The following is an 18,439-nucleotide window of genomic DNA, read 5'->3' as shown; positions in this document are numbered from 1 at the left end:
TTATCCCTATACCGGAAGAAGAGACGGCCGACTGACTGACGACTCAAACCGTTTTGATATCTACATATATACGGACGGCTGATTTGATTTGATTCAACAAGCACGGCACATAAGTGGTGTGCGTTTAAGCACGGCCAAGAAATTGCATGAAGGCATCTTCTTCTTCTTCTTCTTCCTTGAGCTTCCTCCCAATCGAATAGTCTCTGGCTCATTTTTGTTGAGTATGTTCCACATCACACGCACGTCCTCATACTCGCAAGCCTTCACATCGTGTCGCAGCTTTGGTACCCCTATACACACACAAAACTCAATCTCATTTTCCATGCCATAATAATCATAGATCATCAAAGTAACTTAGCAATGGAGATCGTAACTCACCGGTTTTTTTGAGTCCGACGCGGGTGGCGACCCGGTTAAAAGTTCTCCGCATCGGAAACTTCATCTTACGCCACAACGCCATTGATCCGAATCACGAGCTTTGCTTGATAAGAAGCACTTGTAAAAGGAACCACATAAAGAAGAAGCTAGCCGATGATGGAGCAAGAGCTCAATCTTTCTCTCTCTCCTTTGGGAGAGTAGCTTCTTCTTCTTATGGCCCCCTATCAACGATTTCTGATTTCTCTGTCTGATCTGGAGAGAAATGAAAATCGTTAAAAAAAAATCTGACTTGCTCTCTCGCCTCGCTTAAACTTTAGCTTACTTGATCCCATGATGCGATCACGCAGTCTGGGTCAACACGTGGCGGTTTGGCTATTGGGTTGCGTCCGGATCCAACGCTCATGTTTCGCGTTTGTTTGCGATGGTACGTACCGAGTCTGGGAAAATAAAATCCAAGCGTACGTTTCGTGGGCCAATCTTATTGGCAGTTTAGACTTTAGAGTCTTGGAATCGTACGGCCATGTGAGACTCCGGCTATTCCTCGATAATACATATATGGGCCTGCTCGCACATGGGTCTGTTTGTGTGGACCCTGGACTTGGTTTCAGAGCCCATGAGATATTTCAGGCAACTCCATTGCCGTCTCACGTACATTTTGTTTTTTCTCTATTTTAGAGAAAAATGAGCCTTTTTTACTCTAATAGATTCCCTATGAGTCTATGGCTATCCCTATCTTAGAGATAGTGTGGAAAGATAAAACAAAATTCCTAAATTTACATCAATATCTAAAATTTTAAAGAAAAATTATGGAGATTTTATAAATTGCTGCAAAATAAGGAATCTGTTAGAGTTGGAGAAGAAAAACTATGAAAAGTTTTGACGTTTGCTTCCCTATAATACAAAACTGATAGAAAATACAAAAATTATAGAAAAGTTGTTGGAGTCGCTTTTAAGAACACTGTTCTCTCCAAGTTTCCGACTTGCTTTAGATACATCAGGTAGCACAGTTTTATATTCATGGATAAACTAGATTAGCTTGATATCGAGTAAATCTTCAACTATAGTGAACTGACTCCTCCATAAATGCCTATTTATGTTCACCTATTTGTGATTAGAGGTGAGTTTCTAATGAGGACTATTAAAATAAGGACTTTAAGAGGACTTTTTAATCAATGGTTGTGAGACTTATTTTTCATTCACATTATAGCAAATCAACCGTTAGAAGTTTATATTCATGAGTAGATCATTTATGCAAATTGTCATCCAAATTGAAAGTCGTTAAGGCATTCATAATCGTGAATTTTCATTTATTAACATGAAATGTTAAACCACTGCAAGTGGCCTAGTGGTTCTTGTCTAGTTGGGTGTGCTCCCCAACCTAGGTTCGAACCCCAAAGCTGTCAAAGTGGTCAGGCACTGTACTGCAATGCACAGTTGGAGCATTTCACATGCGCCGAAAGGGTTTATCTTGGGTCTAGGAAGCCTTTGGGTTCCCCTTGACAAAGTAAAAAAAAAAAAACATGAAATGTTCAAGTTTGACAAATTTGGTTTGTCTATTGATTTGATCTAGTTTGGTACCTTAAAAATTAACAACTTGAAAGAAAATTTTTGGAAACGATCTACTCATGCATATCTAAAAATTTAACGGTTTATTTGCCGAAATATAATTAAAAAGTGGGTCTCACAACCATTGATTAGAGAGTTCTCATGAAGTTCTCTGCATGGAGTAGTGGCCTATCCATCCTCGATGGCGACTTTACATGGTTGTGGATCGTCGAGGCCACAACGGGCGTGCCTCAAAGATGGTGATGTGAGTCGTGCTAGGTCTTTGCCAACTCTATTGCATTTGGCTGCGCCGATGGGTTTTGAGCAGATAAGATCAGCAGGGTGGATTTGGTTGTTGTGGGACTGTTGTCGAGTTGTTAGAGGGCGAGGTTGACTCTTTCTGATGAGGGACAACGGCCTAACGATCAGGCATTCTCCAGCAAGGAGGCGTTTGTTTAAGGACTTGCAAATCGATTCGGATCGATTTGAGGGGCTTTCTAGATCGATCGATGGACATCTCTTCCCTGTTTGATTTCTTCCAAGCTATGTTGGTGGCACGACGGTTCGGCTCAAGAGGGGTTGGTGTTTGGGTGCCCACTTACTTGGATGTCCAGAGCATTCCATATAGGTTGGTGCTCCGGTGTCCAAATCATTTCCAGATGGCATGGGTTTTTGCTGTGTCTACTTTGTCAAATTTAACTTTGAATTTAGGTCAGATTTGGATATGAATTTAAGACCTGGGTCTCACCCAAATTTGGATCTTGGATTTGAGACAGTTGCTCATTTTGTTCTTGTATTGGTTATGGTTCTTAGGAGTTCGTCTGCTAACGTCCGAGTTTCTGACATCCTTGCTTGCTTTCTATCTCTTGGTGAGCAGATCACCTCTCTTAGGTGATCATATCACTGGTTACGGTTACAGTTACAGTTACTATTATTTTTACATAGCTCGAGTGACATATGTAGTGCATCAATGTCTTTCGGCATCAAGTCACATCCTGATTATCTTTTATTTTAGATGCATTTGTGCATTTTGTCATGTTTTATTGTTTTTGTTTTTTTTCCAATATTATTGCATCGTCATATATAATCATTAATTTCATTTAATAGAGTGTCATATGTCCATTACAAGTACATTAGAAAAAAAAAAGGATACAAGACTCACGATCACTCGAACTAGTTTAACAAGCAAAACATTTTTCCGTGTTCTAGTAACTTGGAAACGCATCCTTTTTTATTACTGAGTAAAGTAAATCGGAGAAAAGGCTCGAGCATCAGACGAGATACCCTTGCTCTCTCTTATAAACGAGTCCGTTTGAAATTGGATTCCGGGAATACCACCAAAATAAAACCAAACTTGTATTAAAAATGACATAATCTCAATTAAGAAAATCCGCGGTTGCTCTGCTAGGGCAACGTGGGTTTTGCCGCCATCCTCCACCGGAATCTTCAAAGAATCAAGGTCAAATCCGGTAGCCATGTCTAGGGCTCGAGTCTACGCCGACGTCAACGTTCAGCGCCCCAGAGATTACTGGGATTACGAATCTTTCGTCCTTCAATGGGGGTAAACATAACCTCCTTCCTCTGTTTCAATTGAATCGTTCCTTCGTTGTTTTTCTTATCTGTATTATGAATCTTCAATTGAACCTTCTTGTGTTAATTGCTGGGTTAGGGTTATAAATTGAAGCTTTATGATTGCTTTTATGCTTATATTGGTTTCAATGTAAGCATTTGGGATTGCTGAATCAGATCAACTTGTTAATGGTGTTCCTTAAGAATCCAGCTAGAACATGTAATGATGTGGATTGTTGCAGGCCTGAGGCTGAATATTAGTCATGTTATTGAATATCAATAGTTATGTAATTGTACTGTATTGAATATCAATAGGATTTCTTAGAATTTGTTCGTAATGTCTTTGTTAAGGTGGTTTCTCCTAACTCTTCTTATTATGCTCAGTGTTCAAGATGAATATGAGGTTGTTCGGAAGGTTGGAAGAGGAAAGTACAGTGAGGTCTTCGAGGGTATAAATGTCACCAACAATGAAAAATGCGTGATCAAGATCCTTAAACCAGTCAAGAAAAAGAAGGTGTGTGATTTTTTTTTTTAGGCTGTATAAATCCTACAGGTATCCATGTGGTGTTTATATGTCTGCCCTATGTGTGTGTGTGTGTCAGAACAAGGTTTTTACCTTTCTGATGTATTGTTACCAAAACATTGGTAAGTAATAATAATGTTTTGGTATTCATGCAGATTAAAAGGGAGATAAAAATATTACAGAATCTTTGTGGAGGTCCAAATATTGTGAAGCTGCTTGATATTGTCAGGGATGAGCTCTCAAAAACTCCTAGTTTAATCTTTGAACATGTCAACAGTACAGATTTCAAAGTGTTGTACCCCACACTGACAGATTACGACATTCGCTACTATATATATGAACTTCTCAAGGTTTCTCTTATCTGCTCCTCTTGCTACATATTCATTGTTTTTTCTATCTACTCTCATCCCCTTCCCCCCTTTTATACTTTGATAATTCTGCTGATGTGTAGAGCATAAATAAAATGGTCTGAGTGTAAAATATCTATTAGCCGCAACTTGTGAATGAACTGGCAGAGATTTCCATACTGAAATGGAGTAATGGACAGATGAACATAGTTATTGATTAGTTGAGCATTGTGCATATATTTTTACTATGCATAAGGATTACTATGTTATTGGCTGAATATGGTATTACTATGAATGGATTGGTTGATTCCAGTTCATATGAATATATATGATATATATTCCAAGTTCATATGAATCTAAGTTGAAGAGTCTTTTCTTATTCTGGGAACTTTAAGTGCACAGTGGTACAATCAGATTTTTGAAATAGGGGTTAGGGATCTTTGGTGTCATCACTGGTTGATATTTGGTATTGTGCCGTTGGACTTGTTCTCTATGTGGAATCTAAGCTACGGTTTGGAATATTTTGTTCTACTCTTCAATACATGTTCTCTTAGTTGCAGCAATATTTCTTTTACTTGGAACAATTATCATGATTCTGAGTTCTACTGAATTAGCTGATGCATTCTTCTAATTCAAAAGTGGTCCCGTAATTGCAGGCATTGGATTACTGTCATTCCCAGGGCATAATGCATCGAGATGTGAAGCCTCACAACGTTATGATTGATCACGAGTTGCGGAAACTTCGCCTGATTGATTGGGGTCTTGCTGAATTCTACCATCCTGGCAAAGAATACAATGTCCGAGTAGCTTCAAGGTAGAATTCAATCAAATCCACGAAAATTAGTTTCTCATTAGACTTCTGAAAGACAATATGACTCTGTCTTATAGGGTTTGGATTTGATTTGGGTTGTATCAACCCATTCCACCCAAACTTTGGAAACTTCGGCAAGAATCTCTGTTAAGTTGAGTAAACCAAGGACATAATTTCTTAACCTGAATAATAGTTGTAGGGATTGTTTACATGGACATGTGCAGTTATTCGTATAAGCTGTAATCAGATTGCAGTTGCTGGGAAGTTAAGTTACTAACCAAAGAGTCAATTTTGCCTGCTGGCGAAAGAGTTTCTTAGTTTAAAGATGAACTCTTGTGTTGTTGACTTGCACATTCTATGTTTTCTTTGAAAAAATTTGACAGATTCAAATGCTGTTTATCAGGCACTATAAAGGGCCTGAGCTCCTTGTTGATTTGCAAGACTATGACTATTCATTAGACATGTGGAGCCTTGGCTGTATGTTTGCAGGAATGGTAAGGGTCATGTTGCCCCGATCTTACTGTGTATCCAAGTTTCTTATGTTCACCATGATGGATTTCTCATTTTCTCTAAACAAAGTATTCTCTTTTCTTGCAGATCTTTCGCAAGGAACAATTCTTTTATGGTCATGACAATCAGGACCAGCTAGTGAAAATCGCTAAGGTAACTTTTGTTTGATCCGTGGCTCAAAGATTTTAATCGTTCACATATATGTGCTTAATGTATCTCAGCTTGTCAAAATTGGTTTCGTGTTGCATGATTTAAAAGTCGCCAGAAGATTGTTTAGAATTTACCTTTGTTATTATTTGGTTTCTTGTGAAACTTTTAAATACTTGAGTAGTTCAACCCATATTGTTGCGACAAGCTAAAATTTTGGCAGAGTTCTCTATATTGTTCAACGTATATAGAGAAGTCAGCATCTGTTGATTGGATCAGAACATTCATTTTAATATGGTTGCAACACTGTAATTTCATAAATAGTAGTGAGTACCTATTAGCAATATGGTGCTAAGGCTCATATAATATGCGAACTTATGTAGATGAGTTGTTCTTCAGGTTCTTGGAACGGACGAGTTACATGCATACTTGACTAAATATCATCTTGTGCTTGAACCTCAGCTCGAGGCTCTTGTTGGAAGGTATACTTGTCATCTTTATCTTGCAACTGCAATCTGAAATGATCATACCGTGTATTTCCATAGTTTGACAAAATCCAAGGAGTCAAGTGAAGAAAAAGTTGTCTCTAGCAAGATACTGATATGTTATCCCTCTTTTCTTTGGTTTCTCTTTGAATTCTGATTCAGTCACAGCAGGAAGCCATGGCAAAGATTTATTACTCCAGACAATCGGCATCTTGTTTCTTCAGAGGCAAGTCCATTAAAAATCATCCTCCCGGATTTTTAGAAGATTTACCTTATATTCAGCTGTTGAATTCGTATCTCTTTAGTGATTCTTTGGTCTTTTTTATGACATCCAGGCCATCGATTTTCTAGACAAGCTTCTTCGATATGATCATCAGGACAGGCTTACTGCAAGAGAAGCAATGGTATTAGTTAAGATTTGGCTGCTGTTTTTTTGTCATTCCCTTTCTTTTACCTTCCTGTGTTTTAATAAGTGCACACACGCTTACGCGTATACACAATTATTTAGATACATAATATTGAATATTGTGATAATATATGTTTATGTTCAGTGGCCGTTCAATGTTATAAAAATTACAAGTTTTGCTAATTCCATGTTTCAGGCACATCCATACTTCTCAGAAGTGAGAAGCGCAGAAATTAGCCGGATGCAGTAACACCAAACTCCTGGAGAATCCTTGGATAAACAAACTTGTATCTATGCAGGAAGTGCCTGGCCATTACATGATATTACTTACCTAGCTTAGGTTCATCGCACCTAAACTTTCCTTCTTATTTATTTTTTAACTGCTTGTATTCTTACTTATTCCGAGTGTGTACAGTAACTTCACTCGTTCAATTCTTTGAATGATTTTTGGGTTTGGATCCGTATATGTGTGCTGTAAATGCTGAAATAAGGAACTTTATGACTAAAGGATAGAGATGTTGCTGTTTGGCATAACTGCCTCCCCCTTTCCGTGTCTCAAGCGTTCCAGTTGGATCAGCTGGGTGGGGGAGTAGCGAGGGGCTTTGGTTTGTAGTTTGTTTTCCCTGTTTTTGTTTAGTCATCAAACAAAAAATAAAGCTCATGACTTTAGCCCCCGGAATCTCTGCTTATTGTAATTGACTTGGAACTTACCCAGAAAGCAATGTATTACCATTTGATTGTTTCAAATATCTAGTTGCTCTGGTTTGCATATTTTACATTAGGGTTTCTGTTTATTCTGTCTGTTATTACTAAATTTCAAGTATAATCAGATTAAGAAACATTCACATATATATAACAAATTACACAGAGAGCGTTATGCAGACGAAAATCCATTAATCTTCAAAGGATCTTTATGCAGAACATCCTCGGAGGTCATCCGAGTATGATTACAAGAGGTGATGTTAAACACATTTCAGCTACATGTTGTTTCCCTCTCGGGATTGAATTATTTCACTTTTGAAGATGTGGAAAACATGCATAAACATCAGATTTGGGATGCTTTGCCTCTGCATGTTCCCTGCACTTGACCTCAGTTGTGGTGCAGATAAAAGCCTGCATGCATACCTTGCACTGCAATCAAATCAACCACCATCTCAAATTCTCAATCGCATCAGAACCCCATAAGCAAAACATGAAACCACCAAAATGAAATCTTACTCAATCGATAAAATGAGATGAGAAGAGGGATTTTACCTGGATTGTCATTGCTTTCTTGTTCGAGTCAAGCTGGCTTCCTGCGCACCAAGAATGAACAAATTAGTTGGTGACCTAGAAATGACTTACCGAGAAAGCAAAGAAACTGAGCTCAAGAACACCAAAGCTGAAAGGGCATGAGGTACCTTTAGCAGGTTTTTGCTTCTCCAAGTTTCTCAGACGAGCTGTCTTCGACTTCTGACCGTTGCCTCCACCCATTTGTTCTCCTTCTCTTGTTCTTTGAAGATTTCCAGCTAACTAGAGACGGATCAGATACAGACCTAGGGTTTTAAGAATGTTAAAGAGGCTGTGACGATAAGAGGGACATATATAATACAATCCTCATCAGTTAGGTACGAAATATTGGAGCCACGAAAGAAATGCAGATATCAGATCTAACCTGTTTCACACTTTGAAGAGATGATGCTTTGAGCTAGATCAGCTGGCCTAGCTAGTCTAACAAATCTATACCACACATGGTGCTAAGCTCATTATTTATACTTGCACAGCTGTAGCTCACAACAATTTGTGGTAGTTGCATTTGCTTTATTACTTGTACCAGATAAAGTCATAAAACCTAGCACAATCAAGTGGTGGAGCCATGCCGCCACCACCACCCCAGACAGTGGTGGAGCAATAAATGGCTCGAAGGAAAGAAACCATCATCCTTTGTCTTTGTGGGCTGCACAAGTCGTATGCACAATGCTCTTTTTCTTCAAGAATCGGAGCAATGAATTTAGTTGGGTATGCGATATTCCAATTTTTCACTTGTTATATTCAAAAGGAAAACTTAAAAAGGGATTAGTAGCAGTAGCACAAATGGTAATTGACTAATTGAACTTTGGCCCATAGGAGACACACGTATATTTTCTCCAACGATGGTCATAATACATACAGAATTGCACAACTTGAGGAATAAAGTGGTTAGTGATTGATATTATCTCATTAATATACCGTTAATTGATCGAAATTTGGCCTTAGAGACCATTGTTTAGGGTTTAGGCTGACTTATGCAATGATGACTTGATTGACATCCATGAGCAAAGCGGGTCCAACTCCAATCAAACGTGCTGTTGACGGCCCTCGAAATAGATAGCCATCGATTACAATTTCTTCTTCTCCATCATGACAAAACCATCAACCACCCATCCGGCAGCAACCACCACGCATCGGTGAGGTCAGAGGCCCGTGCCGGCATTAGGGCGCCACTGGATGGAAGCAACTAGGGCTGGGCATAAACCGACCGAACCGGCCTGGAAAATCAGTTCGGGGACCGAACCGGATGAAATATGGCCAAAAAAGTCAGTTTTCAGATACCGAACCGGCCTTTTTCGATTCGGAACCGGGTTCAGTCAATGAACCGACCGAATTAAAACCGAACCGGCCAAATAATTAAATATTTCATTTTTATTTAAATTTATATAATTTTTATTTAGATTAATACTATTTTTAATGGTTGTCAAGTTTTCATTGGTTGAAATCAGGTTACACATAGACCCTGATGCACCTGATTCCTCTCAATAGAAAAAAAACCCTAAGACTAAAGTCTGACTTTGAGGCCGTCATCTCTCTCGTCGCTCTCATCTCTCTCTCTCAGACTGTCATCTCTCTCATCTGAGTCTCAAACCCTCATCTCTCTCTCTATCAGATTCTCATCTCTCTCAGACTCTAGACCCCTTCGATCCTCTCATCTCATCTCTCTCATACTGAGGACGACGACGAACGCCAATCAACGCCGACCAAGGACGACGACCAACGTCGCCAACCAACGACGACGACCAACGACTGCCGATCAACCGAAACCGAACCGAGCCGACCTGAAATTCGGGTACCCGAATTTTTCGGCCCAGCCCATTAAGATTCAGTTTCCGGTCCCAAAATTAAGCCCACCGAATAATGCGGATCGGATGCGGTTTTGGCCCATAACCGACCCGGGCTGACCCGCGCCCACCCCTAGAAGCAACATAAAGAAAACTGAAAAAATCAAGACTTTTGTGAAACCGTAAGGTCGCCGATAAAGACAGAGGGAATCTTCCTCTCTTAGTTTTAACATTACCTTGTTCACTACATCTTGAGTTATGATCTTGTTTTTCTATCTTGTATTTTCCATTGTTATTATATTTTTTTTTTTTTGGGAGAATAGCCCCATATGATTGAAGTTGATTCCAACTGAAAAACTTAAAAGGAATCAAATTAACCAATAACGAGATATTGACCAAAATCAAAATAATATGATTGATTGTCTATTTTTTTATTTTTTTTATTTTTTTGAAAAGGGGTTTGGAACCCAGCCTAACTGGGAGGCTCAGCCCCACGCCCATTATTATTATTATTATTAATTAAAAGATAATTATACTGCGAGGGGGACATATAACCTGAATCTCGAGTACTAATACATGAATCCTCGTAGAGTACATCCCGGATCATCACAGGAGTCTCATCTAACCACTCAACACTAGCAAGATGCGCCAATCTATGGGCCACACCATTTGCTTCACGATAAATAATATGATTGATTGTCTATAGTGCTTCAAAGTATTGAAATTTTAGAGTCCGAACCCGTTAGATAAGATTATTAAGTGAGACACACTACAAACAATCATTGTTGATTCTGAAATTTCAATATATCGATATCTCAATATTTCGGACTACTGTTCATGGGATTGGATATCATTTTCCATAAGTACCATGATATTTAAGGTTAAACCATGAGAACTTTGTCACCCGATTGGCTGATTCTTTGAGTAAAGAAAAAGAGCTCGATTCTTTGAGTGGCTGCAGAGCCCTCCAAGCATACTAGACCGCTAACGTCCAAATCTCCACGTGGCCGATTACGACTTGCCGAAATGCACATGCCTCCATGCACCGCCGTCACTCAATTACAGAACCTGGATAAGAACCAAAAATCCAAAACGCATACCAAAAAAAAAAAACATCGCAGAAGACAAAATTGACCAAAAAAGAAAGACAAAAAAGCGCAAGCGTTCAATTACCGAACGAAACGTGTCGAACCGAAAAAGTGACGCCGTGTGCAAAGAGGGAAAAAAAAAGAAAAATCTCAGAATATGCTTTGGCTCTGCTCTGCAAATATCCCTTTTCTCTCTGCTAATCCTTTTGATTATTATAACCTCTCTGTTTCTCTTTTGTCTATAAGCTATTATATTCGTCTCTTTTCAATTTCTGTTGGTTTGTTTTGATCGTTCAAATTCGTTATCTGTGATTTGGACTTGTGGTGATTTGGATATGGAGCTCGTTCAGGACTTGGTTTGGACCGCCTCGGTGGCCCTGATCCTCTCTTTCTTCGTCGCCAAGCTCGTCGCGATCGCCATGGCGGACCGCGAACCGGAATCGGAGTTCAAGGTCAGTGAGAGTGTCGGCGATGGAGTCGTTATGGAGGAGGTGATATTCGAAGAGAGGCTGAGAGTCGAAGAGGTTTATCAGAGCCAGAGGAGGGTTGAATTCGCCGCAGAAGTGAAGGAGGTTGATCGATTCGAAAGTAAACCGGTTCGTCCGGTCGAGGAAGTCGTCGAATCGGTTCAGCACAGTCAAGGAGGAGAAGAGTCAGCGGCCGTTGAAATTGCAAAGAAATCCGACGACGGCGAGAAGGTGTCGGTTGAGAAAGCGAATGACTCTGATCCTTGTCAACGTGGCCGTGATGAGGAGGATCAGGAAATTTCGGAGAATATACTACGGGAAGAAATTGGTCCGCAATCAGCACCAAACGACGTCGTTACAGCACATTGCAGTGAAGCAAAGGGAAAGATCGAAGCGGTTGAGGTGAAATCGGAAAATTACTACAGCGATGAAGATGACTGGGAAGGGATTGAGAAGAGTGAGCTGGATGAGGGTTATACTGCGGCGGTGAAATCTTAGGGAGGATGATTGGCTCCTAGGGCTTTGCTGTTAATCTCAGGCTTTGACCCTTCACACTTCACAGCGTGCAAAGTGGTATAAGAAATTCCTGTTATCCTCAATCTGTTATATATAATTGATTTGTGTAGCTATTCATATATTTCTGTGTGCTTGTTTACTGCTCTCGATTCTGAAATGATGGAGATAAAAGCTAGTGAAAACAGGAAAGGTAATGTGAACCAAGGTATACAACAAAATTGCCATTCTTTAAGAAGAAAATGTGAATAATGCAGGCAGCGCATGAACCGATATGGCATTACTAGATGAACTAGGTGGTATATTATTTGCTAATGAAATGTGAGAACAAATGTTGTCGAAGCAAAATCTTGGAGAGTATCATGAGGTTCTGTATAAGGTTAGATGAGAAATAGGTGCCTCCTCGTGCATTTTTGCTTTTGCTTCTTATAGGTTATCGACTTATTGCTGTGTGTATGCCAGAAATTAGTTACGATAGCAGCTTGCATTTTATTAGTTGTGGCATCTTTCAGAAACTTTCTTCTGTTTTACATTATTGACTGATAACTGAGTAGGAGCAACTAACCAAATGCACCAGTTTGGGAACTAAATTGTTTATTCAGTTTGGATTGTCTCAAAGAGTCGAGCTAGTTTGGAGTTCTGCAAAAAATTTAAGTTGGTTTAGCACATTCCTCTTAGTAATCTTTTTGGCTTTTCCTTGCTACACTTTCTTATCGTGTAAGTCCCCAGTTCTTCATAAATTATGCCTCCATACCTCAAGGATCTTTGCTAGAGGATATAAAGAATCTAGCATCCCCTGAGTTTTACGTTCTCATTAATCATTATAATGAAAGAGTCTCGAGCTCCAAGGAGCAGGATTAGTAATATACAATACTATGAGCAGGTTATAAGTTTGTTTGGTCCAAAAAATTTCAAGACATCGGATTACTGGTGATCCACATTGTGATCGTCCTAACCAGTAACCACAGGTTCAATTCTCCTGAGATTGATTAGCTTTAGTATAATTTAATAAGAGTAATGATCGGCCTCCTAGGAGACTAGAACGAGAGTGTCTTAAACAACTGAAGTGTAGGGTAGTTCTATACAACTAGAGTGTAAGGCTGCTTTTGAAATTGGTAAGAGAATCAAAGGAAAAGGGTCTGTGATCCAGAAGACATGGTGCACAAAGTGAATGCTTAAACATCCCAATCGAGATCACCACATTCCAAAATGTTCTGTTATCTCTTTCCCTTTGTATGTATCCTCTGAGACACAAGGGAATCATGCTCCAACAGCCTGAGAACTCAACTAATCAGAGATTTTCTGAGTTACAAATGCCCCCACTCATTTCAAGTGTTGTAACTATAGTCTTTTGTTCTATGCATGTATAGTTGCCATCTATCTCACTTGGCACTGTCATTTCCTTCTGGTAGAAGTTTATCCATTGACATATCTTTTTAAAGTTCTTTAGTTGAACTGTCTCTACAATTTGTTACATAAGGCGATGCTTAGATTAAAGAACGTTTAAGAGAGTTGTACAGTTACGACAAAAAATGGTTGTTGTTCAGACAATTGGTGGCATGTAAGGTTCATTAACTGTGCAATTTACAGGGTATATTCAAGTTTTGAACTGTAAGAAAAGTTTGTAGTTTCTGTTATTGAAGGCCTTTGCTATCTCTGTAGTCTGTGCTTAAACATCACAGCTATGCACAGAGTTACAAACCAAGTAAGCTATATTACATGTAACTTCAAAAATCATCTTCCAAATTCCCTTTCCTGCTTTTCCTTTCCATATTCATTTATGCGAACACGACTTATGCTGAAAGCAGGGCCATGAATTTGTATGCAGAAGAGATACATTTTTAAGTCAAGCACACAGGAAGTGCATAATTCTTATCTCTGCTATATAGTTTTTTTTTTGGTCAATTAAGCGGGGGGATGTTTGGTCCAGGATATGAAACTAGTGGATTACGTGTTCATGGCTAAAGTATGAACTCACTAAGCAGGCTTTGGTACTTGTCAATGCATATGAGTGAAATCGTTTAATTTTTGTTTTATATGTAGATTAACAGAACAATTGCACCATTACAGAACATGAATTAATTCATTTTATTGACATGATAAACTGGAAAAGTCATCTTATTCTAGTGAAGATCTTCCAGGACCTAGTTCTTCCTCCCATCATGATCATATCCTCCACCTCCACCACCACCACCACCACCATACCCTGGACCTGACCCCACGTCCGAGCCCCCCCCTTGTCCGCTTCCTCCACTACCATTGCCAAAGCCACCACCTCCACTGCCAAAGCCGCCACCATTACCGAATCCACCACCCCCTCCGCCATTGCCAAATCCGCCACCATTACCATAACCACCACCCAATCCACCACCATTACCAGACCCACCCCCATAACCAGCACCGCCTCCAAAGCCACTGCCACCATCACCACCATTTCCTATACCACCCCCACTGCCAAAACCCCCACTACCACCAGAGCCGAAACCAGACCCGCCCCCATAACCACCAGCTGTCAGTTCTTCGTAGGTAGTCTCTTTACCGCGCCAACTCTGGAGCCCCTTGTCCAGTTCATCTCTATTATAAGACCCTCCCCCGAAACCACCAGCTGTCATTTCTCCATATGTAGTCTCTTTACCGTGCCAATTCTGGAGCCCCTTGTTCAAGTCATTCCCCTTATCTCTCAGAGACCTCCCCGTGGCTTCAACAGATACAAAACTAACCAGCCCCATCGCCAAGAAAATGAGACTCCATGAAACCTCCCTCCTTCCCATGACTTCTCCCGTCACCTTCAAAGAGAGACATGCTTAAGTCAATAATATGAAATACAGAAAGGAAGAGAGAGAGAACTACTCACCACTAAATGATCTGTAATGTCTTTAGCCTTCCTTTCTTCTGATTGTGAAGGATCTTGATAGCCGAGAGACCTTTAACCGAAAATGCAAGCTCTACATATGTGCTTTATATATATATATATATATAGGCGGTCCAGAAATCTGAGCTTGGTAAGAGGGAGCAACCCTAAATTTATAATGTGCTACTTTGTTAGGGCTTTGGGTTTCTAAGAGCCGAGCAGGAGATTGGCGGGAAGGCATGCTTGCGTGATTAGATGGGAAGCCAATTCTGGTGCGGGGGGAGCTTTGCATGACCGCAGCGCTTACTTGCTGCATGATCTTGCTGCCGCTTAATTTTTAAGAGCTCATGACTAACGCATGTTGGGCTTGGCAGCATTTACATAAAACGTCATAGCATATTTCTTCCGATTTAGTATGCACTGGGCTCTTGGTCATTCCATATTATTCCTCTTTTGTTCCTTTTTCTTTTGTAGTAAGGGAGCATGATTGTATTTATTTATAAACTTTTTTTTTGTTTTTTTTTTTTTATCAAATTATAAACTTCTTAACTTTTTAACGATAATTCGCAATTAACTCTATTTTTAACCATAACCGATTTTAAAGGCTTAAATACTAATAACTGTTAGTTGATATTTTAAATCTTTATCATACACTGAGTCACCGACCTAATGATTGAAATAAAAATCTTCATCAGTACTTATTATGAATATTTTTATTGGAATTTCAATAACAAATAATTTGATTTTGTATGTAACTCTGAAAATTATTCAGTCCACTAATAATGGAAGTTCACTAACGGGTCAACCATCACTAAAATGGGTGATTCCTTTGCCGTTGACTTCGTATCTATCTTGTCTATAACTTTGATAACTGGAGCCTAGTCCAATATCAACGAGGAATGAGGAAATTATCTCGAAAGGTTTTTGGTTAAAGTTTGTCAATTATGTTTTCTCTCTCCACAAATTGATGTTGTGGGGAAAATGTCCATTTACATAAATTTAAGCTACACTAACCCCACTTACCTTAACATCTTATGAGATTGCTCACTTACCCAATAAATTACATATGTTTTTTTCTAATACCCAATTAAGTTTATTTTATTTTATTATTTTTTGTTTATTTTTAGGACAATTTTGAGAGAGAGAGAGAAGTCATCAAAGACTTCGCTGGACTCTCGTCACTGACCGCCGGAATCCGGTGAGTTCCGAGTCGCTTCCTTAGATAGGAATAAGGTGAGTTCTTCTTTGAGAAGTCCTAAGGGCCTATGAAAGCCTGAGACGCGAGTTAGAAGTCTTAGCCTCTTTCTTTTCATTCTACCCGGACAATTCTTCTACACAGCTATATAAGAGTCTTCTATCTTTCATGCTAGTTATTTCTATCAAAGAAGACGGTAAAGCAAGCTTTTGACAATGAAGTTGCATGACCTTAGAAACCAGCCCTTTGAGCCGAAAGCTACCTCTTTGGGGATCTCCGGCAACCTCTGGACAGGTGATCGAAGTTCGGAGTCCACTTTTATTGCCCTCCAGTAAAAATTTATTGGGTTTTATTGGGGGGTAATAAAAGTCTCCGGCGACCTATAAGATCTCCGACGATCTTTTTAGGGACCTTCGGCAATCTGTGACCGGAGTCTGGTTTTATTGCCCTTTAATAAAACTTTTTTTTTGGGGGGGGGGGGGGGGTAATAAGAGTCTCCGGCGATCTCTAGGGTGATCTATAAGATCTTTGACGACTTCTTTGCGGACCTCCGACAACTTCCAGCCGGTGACCGGATTCTTACGTTCAGTGACCTAATTTCATCGAAGTCTCCAATGACTTTTTAATTATTCGGAGGGCAAACTTGTTTTTTTCATATAAATGAGGTAAGTGGGCGCACAATTTTTTTAGTGGAGTAAGTAGGCATTTGTTAGGCCAAATTTGGGCATTTGGTCAAGAGCCTATTGTTGTTCACGGTTGATGGCGTTGGAACTGCAAGAAAGAAAAAAAAGCAACACTATCCAAGTGATGATGGAGCTCGAGGTGGCCGGAGGAGGAAGAACCCGGTTACAAACTGTTTTGTTTTCTCTTCTTCGATATGCCGCCGTAGGGTTGTATTGATATACATGGTTGGTGGCATTGGATCCTGAGGAAGAGAGGAAACCAACCCAAGTGGCTGCGGAGCTCGAGGTGGCTGTAGGAGAAAGAACCTGGTTGCAATCCATTTCGATTCTCTCCTTCAATACGCCACATGGGCAGTTATGGAGGGTGATAGAGCTCGGGCAGCAATTAGACTGGGCCGGACGGTCCTAAATTGAGACCGGTTTCATAATCGAAGGTGGGCGAAAGAGCGGAGCCGGATCACCCATTTTAATGACGGTTGACCCACTAATGAACTTCCGCTGTCAATCGATTGTTTGTGATGGTCACGTTGGAATTGGAAACGCGAAGTGACAATCTAACCATGTTATTAGTGGATCCTATGAGGGCTCTTTCAACGGTGCCTCTAATAAAGTAATAATAGTTCACGAAAATTTATATTCTCAAACTCTCAAATGATACCTTTCATGTAGGTACACCAAAAGGATTGGGGCCTAGGGTACTTAGGCATCTTTTTCCTTTGTATTCTTCCATTTTCCCATAGCTGGTCTGAAGGTCCAGTGAAAATGGCAATCAAGTCGGTGCTGGGTCCAATGACGTCGTCGACATGCCTTATTTTTATAGCGACAACAACACCAGCTTCACATTCTAAATCTCCATCACTAAATTACATCATGTCTATTTCAGTTGCCTTTCCCCCACATCATACGATTTGGATTGATGGAGTCCAGAGAAGTCTACTTATCTGGTTACTCAAACAGGGTCGGCCTTGAAATTCAAAAGCATGGGACAGAAAGTCCATTAGACTAACATACAGTTCAATCTTTAAAGACATTAATTATATAACAATTATAAAAAATATGTATATATATTTTTTTTGACTTTGTCAATGGGAACTCTAAGGCTTCCTAGACTCAAAATAAACCCCTCCGGTGCATGTGAAATGCTTCAACTGTGCATTGCAGCACAGTGTATGACCACTTTGACAGTTTATAAAAATATGTATATAAGTTGGAGACCTTCGGAAAACAAATTCCCAAGGCAGCCGCCTCACCGCGCAACCCTCATGGCGCCATGAAAACATTTTTATTCAATATAAACACATCACACACATATTGATTGGATCATTGGAATATAATTGAGAGGAGATTAGCTATAAATATTGATAGCGGTCCGTTGTAATCAGGAAACAGCATTCAACATACATACAAAAGAAATTAAGTGAGTGACTTGACTTGTTAAGAACACCTTTGAAATCATTTTGGCGTCTTTAGGTGAGAGAAAATGACATTTGAGCTGCAATCTCATCATAATTATTGTTATTGCTATGCATGTGGCGGTTGCTTCATCCATCAGCCACAGCCCCATTTTCAGTACACCATTATGTAATTAAGAAATTAGACCATCACTTAACTAAAGCTTTTACTTGGAATAATTGCATTGCATGTAGACGTTTTTATAATAATTGTGAACGGTCCATGAAATTTAATTTGGGGGTTTTCCCAAATTAATAAGCAGAAACGACATGCCAAATTGGCTGACGAAGATCTGTGTAAAAGCAGGCAAACAATTGAGGGGTCACAGAAACAAGATTCCGTAAGCGACCAACTTTGAGTAGATTGGAGATTCTTGAAGAACTGTATAAGCATCT

General features: G+C 39.7%; 4 protein-coding genes across 5 annotated transcripts; 2 read left to right on the top strand and 2 right to left on the bottom strand.

The window, feature by feature from the left end:
• The first annotated feature begins 3,152 nt into the window (after positions 1–3,152).
• Positions 3,153–7,470, top strand: LOC133738698 (casein kinase II subunit alpha-2-like). The gene is made up of 10 exons (XM_062166281.1): positions 3,153–3,484; positions 3,877–4,006; positions 4,171–4,365; positions 5,019–5,176; positions 5,577–5,667; positions 5,771–5,836; positions 6,230–6,312; positions 6,478–6,541; positions 6,651–6,719; positions 6,918–7,470. The coding sequence occupies exons 1-10, from the start codon at positions 3,399–3,401 to the stop codon at positions 6,969–6,971; spliced, it is 996 nt and encodes a 331-aa protein (XP_062022265.1). The 5' UTR covers positions 3,153–3,398; the 3' UTR covers positions 6,972–7,470.
• Positions 7,471–7,595: 125 nt separating this feature from the next.
• LOC133738699 (uncharacterized protein At2g23090-like) lies at positions 7,596–8,520 on the bottom strand. Of its 2 annotated transcripts, none has more exons than XM_062166282.1 (4): positions 8,376–8,520; positions 8,122–8,256; positions 7,976–8,016; positions 7,596–7,852 (listed from the first exon to the last, which is right to left on the bottom strand). In XM_062166282.1, the coding sequence occupies exons 2-4, from the start codon at positions 8,192–8,194 to the stop codon at positions 7,733–7,735; spliced, it is 234 nt and encodes a 77-aa protein (XP_062022266.1). In that variant the 5' UTR covers positions 8,195–8,256; positions 8,376–8,520; the 3' UTR covers positions 7,596–7,732. The 2 variants fall into 2 exon arrangements, with proteins under 2 accessions (XP_062022266.1, XP_062022267.1); XM_062166283.1 differs by having other exon boundaries at positions 8,122–8,282; positions 8,376–8,505.
• A 2,516-nt stretch (positions 8,521–11,036) lies between these two features.
• On the top strand, positions 11,037–11,987 carry LOC133740255 (acyl-CoA-binding domain-containing protein 3-like). Its single transcript, XM_062168183.1, has one exon. The coding sequence runs from the start codon at positions 11,219–11,221 to the stop codon at positions 11,846–11,848; it is 630 nt and encodes a 209-aa protein (XP_062024167.1). The 5' UTR covers positions 11,037–11,218; the 3' UTR covers positions 11,849–11,987.
• A 1,821-nt stretch (positions 11,988–13,808) lies between these two features.
• LOC133740256 (glycine-rich protein 5-like) lies at positions 13,809–15,071 on the bottom strand. The gene is made up of 2 exons (XM_062168184.1): positions 14,718–15,071; positions 13,809–14,649 (listed from the first exon to the last, which is right to left on the bottom strand). The coding sequence occupies exon 2, from the start codon at positions 14,632–14,634 to the stop codon at positions 14,008–14,010; it is 627 nt and encodes a 208-aa protein (XP_062024168.1). The 5' UTR covers positions 14,635–14,649; positions 14,718–15,071; the 3' UTR covers positions 13,809–14,007.
• Positions 15,072–18,439: the final 3,368 nt, after the last annotated feature.

The sequence above is a fragment of the Rosa rugosa genome, chromosome 3 (genome assembly GCF_958449725.1).
Source record: "Rosa rugosa chromosome 3, drRosRugo1.1, whole genome shotgun sequence".
Lineage (NCBI taxonomy): Eukaryota > Viridiplantae > Streptophyta > Magnoliopsida > Rosales > Rosaceae > Rosa > Rosa rugosa.
The sequence above is the reverse complement of the archived record's forward strand: the minus strand, read 5'-3'. Positions and strand labels throughout refer to the sequence as shown.